The sequence below is a fragment of the Ictidomys tridecemlineatus genome, chromosome 5, assembly GCF_052094955.1.
Source record: "Ictidomys tridecemlineatus isolate mIctTri1 chromosome 5, mIctTri1.hap1, whole genome shotgun sequence".
Classification (NCBI taxonomy): domain Eukaryota; kingdom Metazoa; phylum Chordata; class Mammalia; order Rodentia; family Sciuridae; genus Ictidomys; species Ictidomys tridecemlineatus.
The window spans coordinates 140,768,001-140,781,273 of record NC_135481.1 but is presented as its reverse complement, the minus strand read 5'-3'; the positions used below and the strand labels follow the sequence as shown (position 1 = coordinate 140,781,273).

Genomic DNA, 13,273 nt, shown 5'->3' with positions numbered 1-13,273 from the left:
GTGCCCCACCTCACAGATGGCTTCTGTTGCATAGCAAATGAACCACCCCCAACCACAGGGCACATGCCCATGAACATGTCTTCCTCCCTGTGTGGGACATGCAGCTATGCAGCTGAGGTGGGGGATAAGGAGGGCTTACTCATGTATCCCTGGGACAACTAGAACTGCTCTGGTGAGGCTGGGACACCTTAGTCACATTGGGCACCCAGGCATGTCTTTCTCATAGTGATGTTAGAAACGTAAGAGGCCAAAGGGGTGGGCGAGTGTAGGATAAGAAAGACACAGGATGCCTCAGGAGGCCTGCACACACAACTGGCCCCTTCTCATTTGCATCTCTTTCTACTGACCAGAGACAGTCACAGAGCCAAGCCCAGGTTCTATAGGAAGAGATCCATTGCACCTTTTATTTAAGGGTAACTCCAAGTCACATGACCAAGAGCTTGACTGTTGGAAAGAGTGAACATTGGGGCCCTTTAGGCAATTTCCCTAGACACCATGAAGAGGGAAAAGATGACCCAGAGAAAGGGACAGGTTTGCCACCATGTAACCAAAGCATCCATTGTACATTTTACTCATTTCCTTGTTTATGCTACACTATTGTAAAAAATAAAACACTACTTTTTACAAATTCATTCCATTATTAATGAATATTTAGGTCATTTCTCCATTGGGGCTCCATTCATAAATGCTCCCAGGTGTCTTGGTGCACATGGAATCACGTTTCTGTTGTGTGTGTTCCTGCCATGGAGTGGAATTGCTTGGATCATGGGATATGAATGTTTCTAAATTAGGTGAATATTGCTAAACTGTTTCCCCATATCTTGAATGGAGTTATACTCTCACCAGCAGTGTGAGACTTCCTGTTGTTCCATGTTTTAGATAAGATTTCAGGAGAGGGTTTCTGTAGATGTTAGGCAGAAATAAATTGCATTTAAAAAAATAACCTGGTGAACCGATGTTTTCATATCCTCTTAATGAAAAGACAGACATTATTCCCACCCACTTCTATGATTTATCATGATCCTATATTAAGAGATCTGTTTCTAAGTTCTTTTTTTTAATCAACAGTTTACTCCTTCTGTGAACCAATATAAATTATTTTAATCACATCATTTTCATAATGATTCTTGATATCTGAAGAAACACTTTTAATTTATTTCATTTTTTAACAAATTGTCTTGTTTATTCTTGGCTCTTTACATTTTTCCAATAAAGTCTCACACACTACAAAATCTACCCTTTCCAGTCTATAGTTCTAGTACTTATTTTTTTTGTCCTGGGAATTGAAACAAGGGTTGCTTTACTTTTAAAGGGACATACATCCAAGGCCTTTTAAAAAAATTTGAGACAAGTTCTCACTACATTGTTTAAGGCCTCACTAAGTTGCTGACACTGGCCTCAAATTAGTGATCCTGCTGCTCAACCTCCCCAGTTTCTGGGATTACAGGTGTGCAACTCTGCACCTAGCTATCGGTTCTGATACTTTTTAAAAGTATATAGTCATGTTATCAAATCAAGATAGTTTCCTAACCAGAGCAGCTCCCTTGTTGGGCTAGAGCTGCAGTTCAGTGGTAGAGAACTTGCCCTGCATGCACAAGGTCCTGTGTTCAATGGACCAGCACTGCAAAGGTACAATTCCCTTGTGATATCTGCAGTCAACCCCTAAACACTACCCGCCAGCCCCTGGCATCCAATGGTTGGCTTTTTTTCCCTTTTCCAGAATGCCATATGAATGGAATCATGCAGTATTGAAGCCTTTTGAATCTGGCTTCTTTCCGTTATCATAAATTATTTGCTTTTCATCCATGTTTTTGTTTATATCAGAAGTCTTCTCATTTTATTGCTGAGAGCATTTTACAGTATGGACATATCATGGTTTTCTAGGGGACATTTGGATTGTTTCCAGAGTGAGGTGATTACAAATAAAGCAACTATAAACATTTTGAACAATGGTTTTATACCAAATTTGTCTGAAACAAATTTAGTGAGAATCATCACTGGGGAATGGGAGAAAGGAAAGAGGAATAGGGCAGGGGAAGGGTCCCAAGGAAGCAGCCTCTGATTCTTCTGCAGGTGGAGGCACAGGAGAGTCCTGATGTCCTGATGGATGCAGAAGGGTGCTGGGTGCTTGGGCAGGGTTCTTGGTCCTTGGGCAGAGAAACCTGATGTCTTGGCACATCGTGCTCCTGCAGTGGTTCAGAGTCCACACATCCGATGCCCATACAAGGTGTCAGGTTCCATAGAGAACAGGGTCCTCTGGCTATCCCCTGGTTTTGCCTGGGTCATCTCTTCCCTTCACTGGAGCCACACTTAATGAAGCTGCCACCTTTATGCCCTCTTACATGGGAGCCAACTTATTGCTGACCCCTGGTGAGCAACAGCACAGTTTTCGGACATAGGTAGCAATCCTGTCAACCCACCTCAAGAGCCTTCTTCTGTGGGCCTGGGGTTGCCCAGAGTCCAGCTGAGGGCCTGCATCAGGTGTGGAGGCCCCTGCTGGCTGCAAGTGGAGATGGAGAGCAGGCTCACTGGCACTCCTGATGTGCTTCTGCCCTGCCTGTGTGGAGCCCTCAGGCAGCTGAGGCTCACAGGGCAAGGGGAAGGTGCTCAGGGCAGGCTCGCTGGGGCTCCTCTTTGGGAGCACAGGGGAATGGGAAAGATCCACAGGGCGTGGGCGAGGCTTCACCCTCGGAAGCACAGGCTTCCCCTGGAACATGCAGCCTGCCCCTTGGCTTTTCTGGTGCTGGAGCAGAAGGTAGGTAGCCATTACCGCGTTGAACTTCCTCTTGGCCAGGGACACCCAGGTCTTACGCAGATCGTAACCCATATCAAACATGGTGGTCAGTATTTCAGGGTCTGGGCGGAAGGGGATTGGTTCACTATAATCCTGGGGTAAATCCTGCTTACCCTTTGTCATCCATGGGTGCTGAAGGATCTGCTTGGCTGTGGGTCGATTCTGGGGGTCCAGGGACAGCATTCGGCGGATGAGCAATCGTGCTGCCAAGGAAACACCAGGAGGGTCGCGGTAGGTTGCCTGCTTGATCTGACTCAGCATCTCCTTAGAGGTGTTGCCACTAAATGGGCACCTCCCTGTCAACATATAATGCAGAATTACACCCAGGCTCCAGATGTCCACTGGGGGCCCTTCATACTCTTGCCTCAGGATAATTTCGGGGGCAAAGTATGACAGAGTGCCCCAGAACTGGCGCAGCCTCTGCCCAGGCGTGAACCTGGCACTGAAGCCAAAATCGATAAGTCTAGCATGGCTCCTGGCATCCACCATGATGTTCTCTGGCTTCAGGTCTCGATGTACAATGCCCTTGTCATGGCAGTAGCTCACGGCACTCACTACCTGCCGAAAAAGTCTGCGGGCCTCTTCCTCCTGCATGCCACCGTGTGGGATGTGGTCCAGTAGCCGACCTCCACCTGCGTGTTCCATCACCATATAAATATTTCTGTTGGTCTCAGCAACCTGCAATAACTGGATCACATTGGGATGCTCCAGGCTCCTCATCATCTCTGGTTCGGAGAGGAGCAAGAGGTTCTGCCCTTTCTTCCGCAGGACTTTGATGGCCACCTCTACCCCAGTCAGGCGATGGCGGGCTAATTTGATCTTGCCAAACCCGCCAAACCCAATGTCCCTCAGGACCTCATACTGCTCCCTCAATACTGCCTTCTGATGGGACCTGGGCCCCTGCAACATAACACTACTGTCACTACTCTGGCTATGCATCCTACGAACACCAACCAAGGATGCTAGCAAATATAAAACTAACAGAACAAAACAACGAATCAAAATCAATAACAGACACAAGACAAAACAACAAACCCAAATTAGGGAACTAATAGCCAAGGACCGCCAGCAACAACTGCCAACCACCAACCACCAAAAGTCCTAACTATCATGGAGTCCAACAGGTCACCTCCAAGGGCTACCTGTACTTGTGGACAAAATCCCAGCTGTGGCCACTCTCTCATATACCTTTGAAACTTACTCATAATGTCTCCTTGTGACATCAGAGCAATTAATCGCTCAGCCATGCCTGGCCATAACTCCCAGGGGTCGTCTCCCTTTGGGGCCTTCAAAACTTCTTCCATTTTCAGAATAGGAATAAAGAAGGACTACAGACACTTTTTGCTTTAGTGGGTCACAGAGACTGATGTGTACTTGCTTAGGAATTAATATTCTGTGGAACTTCAATGTAATTTTCACTTTCCATCTAAAAACCTGTAATAACTTTTGGTTATTTCCTTAAACACAGCACACAAAAATAGCATTTATCCTGGTTCCTAAATTTTGGGTGTCTTCTCACATTTTACACATCTACCTCATCCTTGTCCCTTGTCCCTTGTCCATGCAGTGGCAGCAGTTTCAGGAAGTCTGGGAAGAGTTTGGGAAATGACGGATCTGGAGAGGCGGGCAGAGTGGACTGCCAGATGACAAGCCAGGAGATACAGACCATCTAGAAAGATGGGCCAGAAGCTTAACTAAGGTACCAGAAGCTAATGATGTGGTCAGAATGCTTTTAAAAATGGATGCTCAAGGACATAGTGGGAGGAAAGCAGTAGTGAACATGGTGGACTTGGTGGATTTTTTGGGCGGGGGGCGCAGGTGTGGCATCAACAAGGGAATGGCCATCCACATAGGGAAGGCATGTGGAGAACAGGATGTTTGAGAGGAATTACAAGGACTAACAGGATCTACTCCCTATTTTGGTAAGGGGCATAGGAAGAGGGATAGGTGCAACAAAGACCAGGGGAGTCCAAAAACCACTGAATGGATCAATGGATGAACCTGGAGGACCCTGTGCTAAGTGAAAGAAGCCTGACACAGGGAGAGGATACTGCATGATCTCTCCAGTGGAATTTGAAAGACATGTACTTGTAGATGCAAGGAATAGAATGGTCGATGGTTAAGGAGTTGTAACACTTCAACTATGCAAGTTGATTAAGTTCTGGAGATCTACTATGTGGTATCATGTCTAGAGCTGACAGTACTGTATTGTATACTTAAAATTTCTAAGAGGGCAGAATGTATGTTAAATATTCTTACTAACAAAGCCCCTGGCCCCAGCCATAATAAGAAAGAGAATGGGAAGAATCTTGGGGAGGTCTATTTGTCATCTTGGTGCTGGTGATGAATTCATGGGTGTATACTTTCCCCAAACTCATTGAGATGCATACACAAAATATTCAAGGCTTTTGTTTGTCAACTATTTCTTAATAAAATGATTTTAAATAAATGAATATTTTTTCATAAAGATGACTTCAATTTATCGGCTAAGACATTCGGAGACTGGCAGATAAAAAAGATTAGTAAGAGACAACCAATCACATTGAATTTGAAGGAAGTGGCTATGTGGAAGTGGTTTTCATAGTCTAGGATCTGTGCCTGTCCAGGTTGAGGCTGGAGATGTGAGTGGCATCTTCACAAAGCTAGTGAAGGACACTGGAGGTGGGCAAGATCTCTGAGGGCCAAGGCAGATCTGCTGAGGGGAGCTCTCAGTTAGAAATGATTCCTTTTGAAGACCTCAATATCAGCTCCTCAGTCTTCAGGGGCAGGTCTGTGCCTCATAAACACCACACTTGGCCTATAAGTGTTCCTGGTTGCTTCTTGTACTTGTACCTCATATGAAATCTTCCTTTTCTTCATGTTTCACCTAAAAGAATTTAGGAGGCTTCTAAAGCAACTTTTACTTAAGGAAATTCAGAATAATAATGAAATTTCCAGAAGCTAAACAATAAATATTTTCTGACTCAATGTGCTCACTGAAATTGAAATGTAACAGGAGCCTGTATGCAAATTATGTAGCCTGCAGTCCTGGCCCATAGGGTCTTGGATTCATCTTCCTTGACAAAGGTACACCTGCTTCTCTACTTCTCTAACCTGCTCGTTTCATCTTAATCATATTCATTAACAGGTTGGTAAGGCTCTTTATATGGTTTGGCGAAATGATGTTCCTCTTCAATTGTTCTAAAATAGCATCATCAGGTCTCAGTGGGAGCACACGCAAACACATACTGTGAGAAACAAATTAAAGACTCTTAACGACTCTACCAATGCACTAAAAACCTTAGTTGAAGTATTTCAGAAGTCTGCAAAAGAAAATAACTCAGGCATTTTCCCTGGTATATATTTTTTTGTGTTTTTCACCATGAACATTCACTGCATTTTCAGTAGCTAGAAATAAATTGCTTTTAAAAGTAATTAGAAAAACCTACAGTGCTTAAAGATTTATCTAACATTAAATGGAATAGTAAGAGTATTAGGTGTAGAAAATAGACTTGTTAGTTCTGCAGAGATGTGCATTTTCTATGTGTAGGTATTCCGGGGTACATTTGAGAGTAGTCTGTTATTTCTGAAAGTATTTGATATGGGCACCATTAGAAAGACTTGAAGAAGGTTTTTACTGATTAAAAATTTATTAGTAAAGCCTTGACAACAACCCAACCACCTCTTAAGCATTCAAATAAGTGACAAAAATGTCCCAGAGGAGAAGAAACAGGGAAATTATGAGACAACATTTCTAGTGACTCCCCGTAATGCATTTTTTATGACCTCTGGAATATTAAATGAATACATCTGGCCTGCAATATTTTTTACACCTTTGTCTTTCAAAGCCTGTACTTAAAAAATCTTCCAGATTCATTGGCACAGAGCAAGTAATTTCCTGGTTTTTGGGAAAACCAAGATAAAGAGTTGTCCAAAAATAAAAAAGAGAAAAAAAAAAAAAACAAAGAAATGAAACAAACAAAAAAGTCAGTAGTTCCAGGATAATCAACAAAGACACTCCTGGTAGTTGTGGATTCTGGGCTCATCCCCCAACATTCATGCATTGGGTACATAACCCCTAGGCAACCATACAGTGAGTCCCATGGGGACTCAGAAAAACTAAGTCACCTGAGAGTGACTGACATTTCAGTAGAAAGATAAGATATGCACATAAACAGCTAAAATAACACAAGGGAGACTGTGACAGATATCCCAGGAGATCTTCAAAGAAGGTGCCATGAATAGGAAGTAATCATGTTTCACTGGGGAAGCCAGAGAAAGTGCCAAATCAAAATCAGTTGGAGTATCTGAATTTGGAGGGCGATGTGTCCTGAAACAGGCTGTTAGAACTGCAGGCAGGAAGGGACATCCAGGCAGGGGAAACAAGATATGCAGGAATCAAAGACAGGTTTGGGGAGATCTAAAGTTGATATGGTTATTACAGCACTCTGAAAGGAAAATCAAACAATTTTTTGTTGTTGTTTTTAATGGAGAGGGGCTTTCCATGGCTGTGGGTGGCCCTGAAGCTTACGTTCCCATAGATTCCCAGATGCTCCTTTTTAAAACTTTTTATTGGGCTGGGGATGTGGCTCACAGCCCGCTTGGCATGGGTGTGGCCCGGGTTGGATCCTTAACACAACATACAAACAAAGATGTTGTGTCTGCTGAAAACTAAAAAATAAATATTAAAATTCTCTCTCTCTCAAAAAAAAATTTTATTTTGATGCTGGGGTTTGAACTTAGGGATGCTTACCTTGCTAAGTTGCTGAGGCTGGCCTCAGAATTGAGATCCTCCTGCCTCAGCCTCTCAAGTAGCTGGGATTATAAGCATGCACCACTGTGGCTAGCACAAATCCTCATTTTTTAGGCCAGTTTACAGAGTCCAGCAGACTATGTACAAGTTAGTGTCTTTCATTTACTGTCTATATGACTTGGGATAAGCTCTTCATTTTCCCACACATCTATTTCTTCAAATACCTGCTGTAGAACTGGAAATGACCACCCTATCTTTCTAAGCGAATCACCCCCTACTCTCAGCCAATAAGTCAAAGCTCACCTTGCACTACATGGGTTAATTATTTGATTTGACTCAGAAAATAGCTGAATCCCATGGGACATATAACACAAGCCAGGTCAATATGGACCTACCTCCCAGGAATTTGCTGAACTAATAGGAATTCTTTTTATATGAAGGTACTAAGCTAATTAGAATGTAAGCCTAGAGCAGCTGGTAGAGTTTGAAGCCCACACAGGATTGCAGATTCTAAGACAGGGATTATCGCTTAATGGCACATCTGAGCTGTGCTCAGATCAATTTGAGAAGGTCTCTGTTGTTTTCAATCACTGGTGCCTGGATACACTATGATGTATGATGTGATGACAACACTAGGTCACAGAATTAGCAGCAAAACAGTCTTCAATTCAGTACCTGAACAAGGCCTCCTGGGCTGGACTTCACTGGAAACATAGAGTTGAGATCCTTACTTTCATAGAACTCTTAGGTGTTACTAAACCACATGGAATTTCTGACTTCAACTCTGTCTGCACATAATTCTCCCTACCCTATCTTCAAATGTAGCGATTCTTCCACATACACTATAGTTACAGATGAGACAAATTGATCCATTTGCTGCTGAATAAGTGGAACTTACTGATATCATTGATCAAAATACAGATATGACAATCTTTCATGTGTGATTTTAGGACTGTTTAGATCATCTTTTGGGCCTCACGTGAACAATTTCCATCTATAATGCTATCTCTAATTCTCATTCAATGCTGTAACTTAAGTGAGTGATGTTATTTTTGCATATCTGCAAGTGCACCGTAATTTATTTATTTATAGTAAATTATTTGCAGACCAGTGATTTAGCTCTGGTTCATAATACAAATAGCACGGTAATACCTGATTACTCCAATGCACAAATATGCACTTTCAGCAATACTGAGAACCATCAATGTGTAGACAACACAAAATTCTAGATCACACTCTGTCTGATTCCTGCTCTAAAAAAAGGAGCTGAACACAGGGACTTGTGTTTCACTGAATCCCTATCAACTAGCAGATTACTTTACCTAGAGAGTTCAATAAATGTTTGTCAAATTAAACAGAACTCCATCCCCTACAATAATAATACACAGCTTCACTCGCCTTATCAAGATGAACCCTGTACTGACTCAAAGCTAAATAACACCTGTTATTTCCTCCGTTTGGAAAATTCACCTGGAGCAAATCATCTTCCTCACCACTGGCAAAAAAATACCTAAGCTCAGGCTTGATGATAAATTTATATCCTCATAGGTCTCAAACTTAGCTTCACACTAGAATTATCTGGGGAGTTTTCTAAAATCCCAATGTTCATATTACACACAGGGACAATGGAGTCAGAATTTTATGGTGCACCCAGATGTGAGGGTTTTATTAAAGCTCCCCAGATGGTTCTGATATGCAGATAAAGATCAAAAAGAACCCCAGTAGAGCAACACTTGTCAAGGACACCATAGTTACTAAACTATTTCTGTAACCATATCAAGTATTTTTTGTCATCTATGTTGTGCTATTCCAGACTAGACTGAAAATACAATGGATTCATAATACCAGTAATAAAATAGTAGTTATTTGATACACTCCCCATCAATGGAATTGTTGAAATCTCAGTGGCCTAAATTCAAGGGAGTGGGGGGAATAGTACTTGTCTTTTAAGGATTTTTCCCTTCCCAATCTCCTTTCTCCAAGAACTGTCTGAGCTCCACCTGCTCATACAATGTGCTCCTGAAATCACAGCTGTTCTTCAGATCCCTGCTTCCCCAATGTCTACAGCGTTCCTCTTACCATGCTCAGAGGATTCTACATTTGAACATGCAACAATCACCTAGAGGGCTTGTGATGACAGATTCCTGGGCCCCACCTCCACCTCCTGAGCTTCTGATTCAGCAAGACTGGCTGGAGCTGGAGAATTTGCATTTCTGCCATCCTCCAGATATTGCAGATGCTGCAGGTCTGGAAATCACACTTGAAAAACTACTGCTGCAACTGATAGAGCCAATCATACTTGATGAATGATGTGCTCTTGCCTTGGCTTAGATATATGTTCAAAGAATAGTCCATAATTGGAGTCATTAAAACCATTTATGAAAAATATCTATTCATTTATTTAAAATCACTTATTGAGAAGTGGTTGACCAAAAAAAAACAAAAGCCTTGAATATTTTGTGTATGCATCTCAATGAGTTTGGGGAAAGTATACACCCATGAATTCATCACCAGCACCAAGATGACAAATAGACCTCCCCAAGATTCTTCCCATTCTCTTTCTTATTATGACTGGGGCCAGGGGCTTTGTTAGTAAGAATATTTAACATACATTCTGCCCTCTTAGAAATTTTAAGTATACAATACAGTACTGTCAGCTCTAGACATGATACCACATAGTAGATCTCCAGAACTTAATCAACTTGCATAGTTGAAGTGTTACAACTCCTTAACCATCACCTCTTTGTTGCCCATAGACCATTCTACTCCTTGCATCTACAAGTACATGTCTTTCAAATTCCACTGGAGAGATCATGCAGTATCCTCTCCCTGTGTCAGGCTTCTTTCACTTAGCACAGGGTCCTCCAGGTTCATCCATTGATCCATTCAGTGGTTTTTGGACTCCCCTGGTCTTTGTTGCACCTATCCCTCTTCCTATGCCCCTTACCAAAATAGGGAGTAGATCCTGTTAGTCCCTGTAATTCCTCTCAAATGTCCTGTTCTCCACATGTCTTCCCTATGTGGATGGCCATGTGTGGTGATTCCCTTGCTGATGCCATACCTGCGCCCCCCCGCCCAAAAAGTCCACCATGTTCACTACTGCTTTCCTCCCACTATGTCCTTGAGCATCCATTTTTAAAAGCATTCTGACCACATCATTAGCTTCTGGTACCTTAGTTAAGCTTCTGGCCCATCTTTCTAGATGGTCTGTATCTCCTGGTTTGTCATCTGGCAGTCCACTCTGCCTGCCTCTCCAGATCCGTCATTTCCCAAACTCTTCCCAGACTTCCTGAAACTGCTGCCACTGCATGGACAAGGGACAAGGGACAAGGATGAGGTAGATGTGTAAAATGTGAGAAGACACCCAAAATTTAGGAACCAGGATAAATGCTATTTTTGTGTGCTGTGTTTAAGGAAATAACCAAAAGTTATTACAGGTTTTTAGATGGAAAGTGAAAATTACATTGAAGTTCCACAGAATATTAATTCCTAAGCAAGTACACATCAGTCTCTGTGACCCACTAAAGCAAAAAGTGTCTGTAGTCCTTCTTTATTCCTATTCTGAAAATGGAAGAAGTTTTGAAGGCCCCAAAGGGAGACGACCCCTGGGAGTTATGGCCAGGCATGGCTGAGCGATTAATTGCTCTGATGTCACAAGGAGACATTATGAGTAAGTTTCAAAGGTATATGAGAGAGTGGTCACAGCTGGGATTTTGTCCACAAGTACAGGTAGCCCTTGGAGGTGACCTGTTGGACTCCATGATAGTTAGGACTTTTGGTGGTTGGTGGTTGGCAGTTGTTGCTGGCGGTCCTTGGCTATTAGTTCCCTAATTTGGGTTTGTTGTTTTGTCTTGTGTCTGTTACTGATTTTGATTCGTTGTTTTGTTCTGTTAGTTTTATATTTGCTAGCATCCTTGGTTGGTGTTCGTAGGATGCATAGCCAGAGTAGAGAGAGTAGTGTCATGTTGCAGGGGCCCAGGTCCCATCAGAAGGCAGTATTGAGGGAGCAGTATGAGGTCCTGAGGGACATTGGGTTTGGCGGGTTTGGCAAGATCAAATTAGCCCGCCATCGCCTGACTGGGTCAGAGGTGATCATCAAAGTCCTGCGGAAGAAAGGGCAGAACCTCCTGGTCCTCTCCGAACTAGAGATGATGAGGAGCCTGGAGCATCCCAATGTGATCCAGTTATTGCAGGTTGCTGAGACCAACAGAAATATTTACATGGTGATGGAACACACAGGTGGGGGTCGGCTACTGGACCACGTCCCACAGGGTGGCATGCAGGAGGAAGAGGCCCGCAGCCTTTTCCGGCAGGTAGTGAGTGCCGTGAGCTACTGCCATGACAAGGGCATTGTACATCGAGACCTGAAGCCAGAGAACATCATGGTGGATGCCAGGAGCCATGCTAGACTTATCGATTTTGGCTTCAGTGCCAGGTTCACGCCTGGGCAGAAGCTGCGCCAGTTCTGGGGCACTCTGTCATACTTTGCCCCCGAAATTATCCTGAGGCAAGCGTATGAGGGACCTCCAGTGGACATCTGGAGCCTGGGTGTAATTCTGCATTATATGTTGACAAGGAGGTACCCATTTGGTGGCAACACCTCTAAGGCGATGCTGAGTCAGATCAAGCAGGCAACCTACCGCGACCCTCCCTATGTTTCCTTGGCAGCACGAATGCTCATCCACCAAATGCTGACCCTGGACCCCCAGAAGCGACCCACAGCCAAGCAGATCCTTCAGCACCCATGGATGACAAAGGGTAAGCAGGATTTACCCCAGGATTATAGTGAACCAATCCCCTTCCGCCCAGACCCTGAAATACTGACCACCATGTTTGATATGGGTTACGATCTGCGTAAGACCTGGGTGTCCCTGGCCAAGAGGAAGTTCAACGCGGTAATGGCTACCTACCTTCTGCTCCAGCACCAGAAAAGCCAAGGGGCAGGCTGCATGTTCCAGGGGAAGCCTGTGCTTCCGAGGGTGAAGCCTCGCCCACGCCCTGTGGATCTTTCCCATTCCCCTGTGCTCCCAAAGAGGAGCCCCAGCGAGCCTGCCCTGAGCACCTTCCCCTTGCCCTGTGAGCCTCAGCTGCCTGAGGGCTCCACACAGGCAGGGCAGAAGCACATCAGGAGTGCCAGTGAGCCTGCTCTCCATCTCCACTTGCAGCCAGCAGGGGCCTCCACACCTGATGCAGGCCCTCAGCTGGACTCTGGGCAACCCCAGGCCCACAGAAGGCTCTTGAGGTGGGTTGACAGGAGGATTGCTACCTGTATCCAAGAACTGTGCTGTTGCTCACCAGGGGTCAGCAATAAGTTGGCTCCCATGTAAGAGGGCATAAAGGTGGCAGGTTCATTAAGTGTGGCTCCAGTGAAGGGAAGAGATGACCCAGGCAAAACCAGGGGATAGCCAGAGGACCCTGTGCTCTATGGACACCTTGTATGGGCATCGGATGTGTGGACTCCGAAACAATGCAGGAGCAAGATGTGCCAAGACCTCTGGTTTCTCTGCCCAAGGACCAAGCACCCTGCCCAAGCACCAAGCACCCTTCTGCATCCATCAGGACATCGGGACTCTCCTGTGCCTCCACCTGCAGAAGACATCAGAGACTGCTTCCCTGGGACCCTTCCTCTGCCCTATTCCTCTGTCCTGTCTCCCATTCCCCAGTGATGATTCTCACTAAATTTCAGACAAATTTGCTAATAAAAAAAACTATAAACATTTTGAACAATCGTTTTATTAGCATAGTTT

At 44.2% G+C, this 13,273-nt stretch overlaps 2 protein-coding genes across 2 annotated transcripts; one reads left to right on the top strand and one right to left on the bottom strand.

The window, feature by feature from the left end:
- Positions 1-2,338: 2,338 nt before the first annotated feature.
- On the bottom strand, positions 2,339-3,733 carry LOC144364797 (sperm motility kinase 2A-like). Its single transcript, XM_078049067.1, has one exon. The coding sequence runs from the start codon at positions 3,731-3,733 to the stop codon at positions 2,339-2,341; it is 1,395 nt and encodes a 464-aa protein (XP_077905193.1).
- Positions 3,734-11,458: 7,725 nt separating this feature from the next.
- Positions 11,459-12,853, top strand: LOC101974443 (sperm motility kinase 2B). Its single transcript, XM_013356284.3, has one exon. The coding sequence runs from the start codon at positions 11,459-11,461 to the stop codon at positions 12,851-12,853; it is 1,395 nt and encodes a 464-aa protein (XP_013211738.2).
- The last annotated feature ends 420 nt before the right edge of the window (positions 12,854-13,273 follow it).

Coding starts and splice junctions, on each gene's coding strand:
- LOC144364797 (XM_078049067.1), bottom strand. CDS start 3,733: ATGCATAGCCAGAGTAGTGACAGTAGTGTTATGTTGCAGGGGCCCAGG.
- LOC101974443 (XM_013356284.3), top strand. CDS start 11,459: ATGCATAGCCAGAGTAGAGAGAGTAGTGTCATGTTGCAGGGGCCCAGG.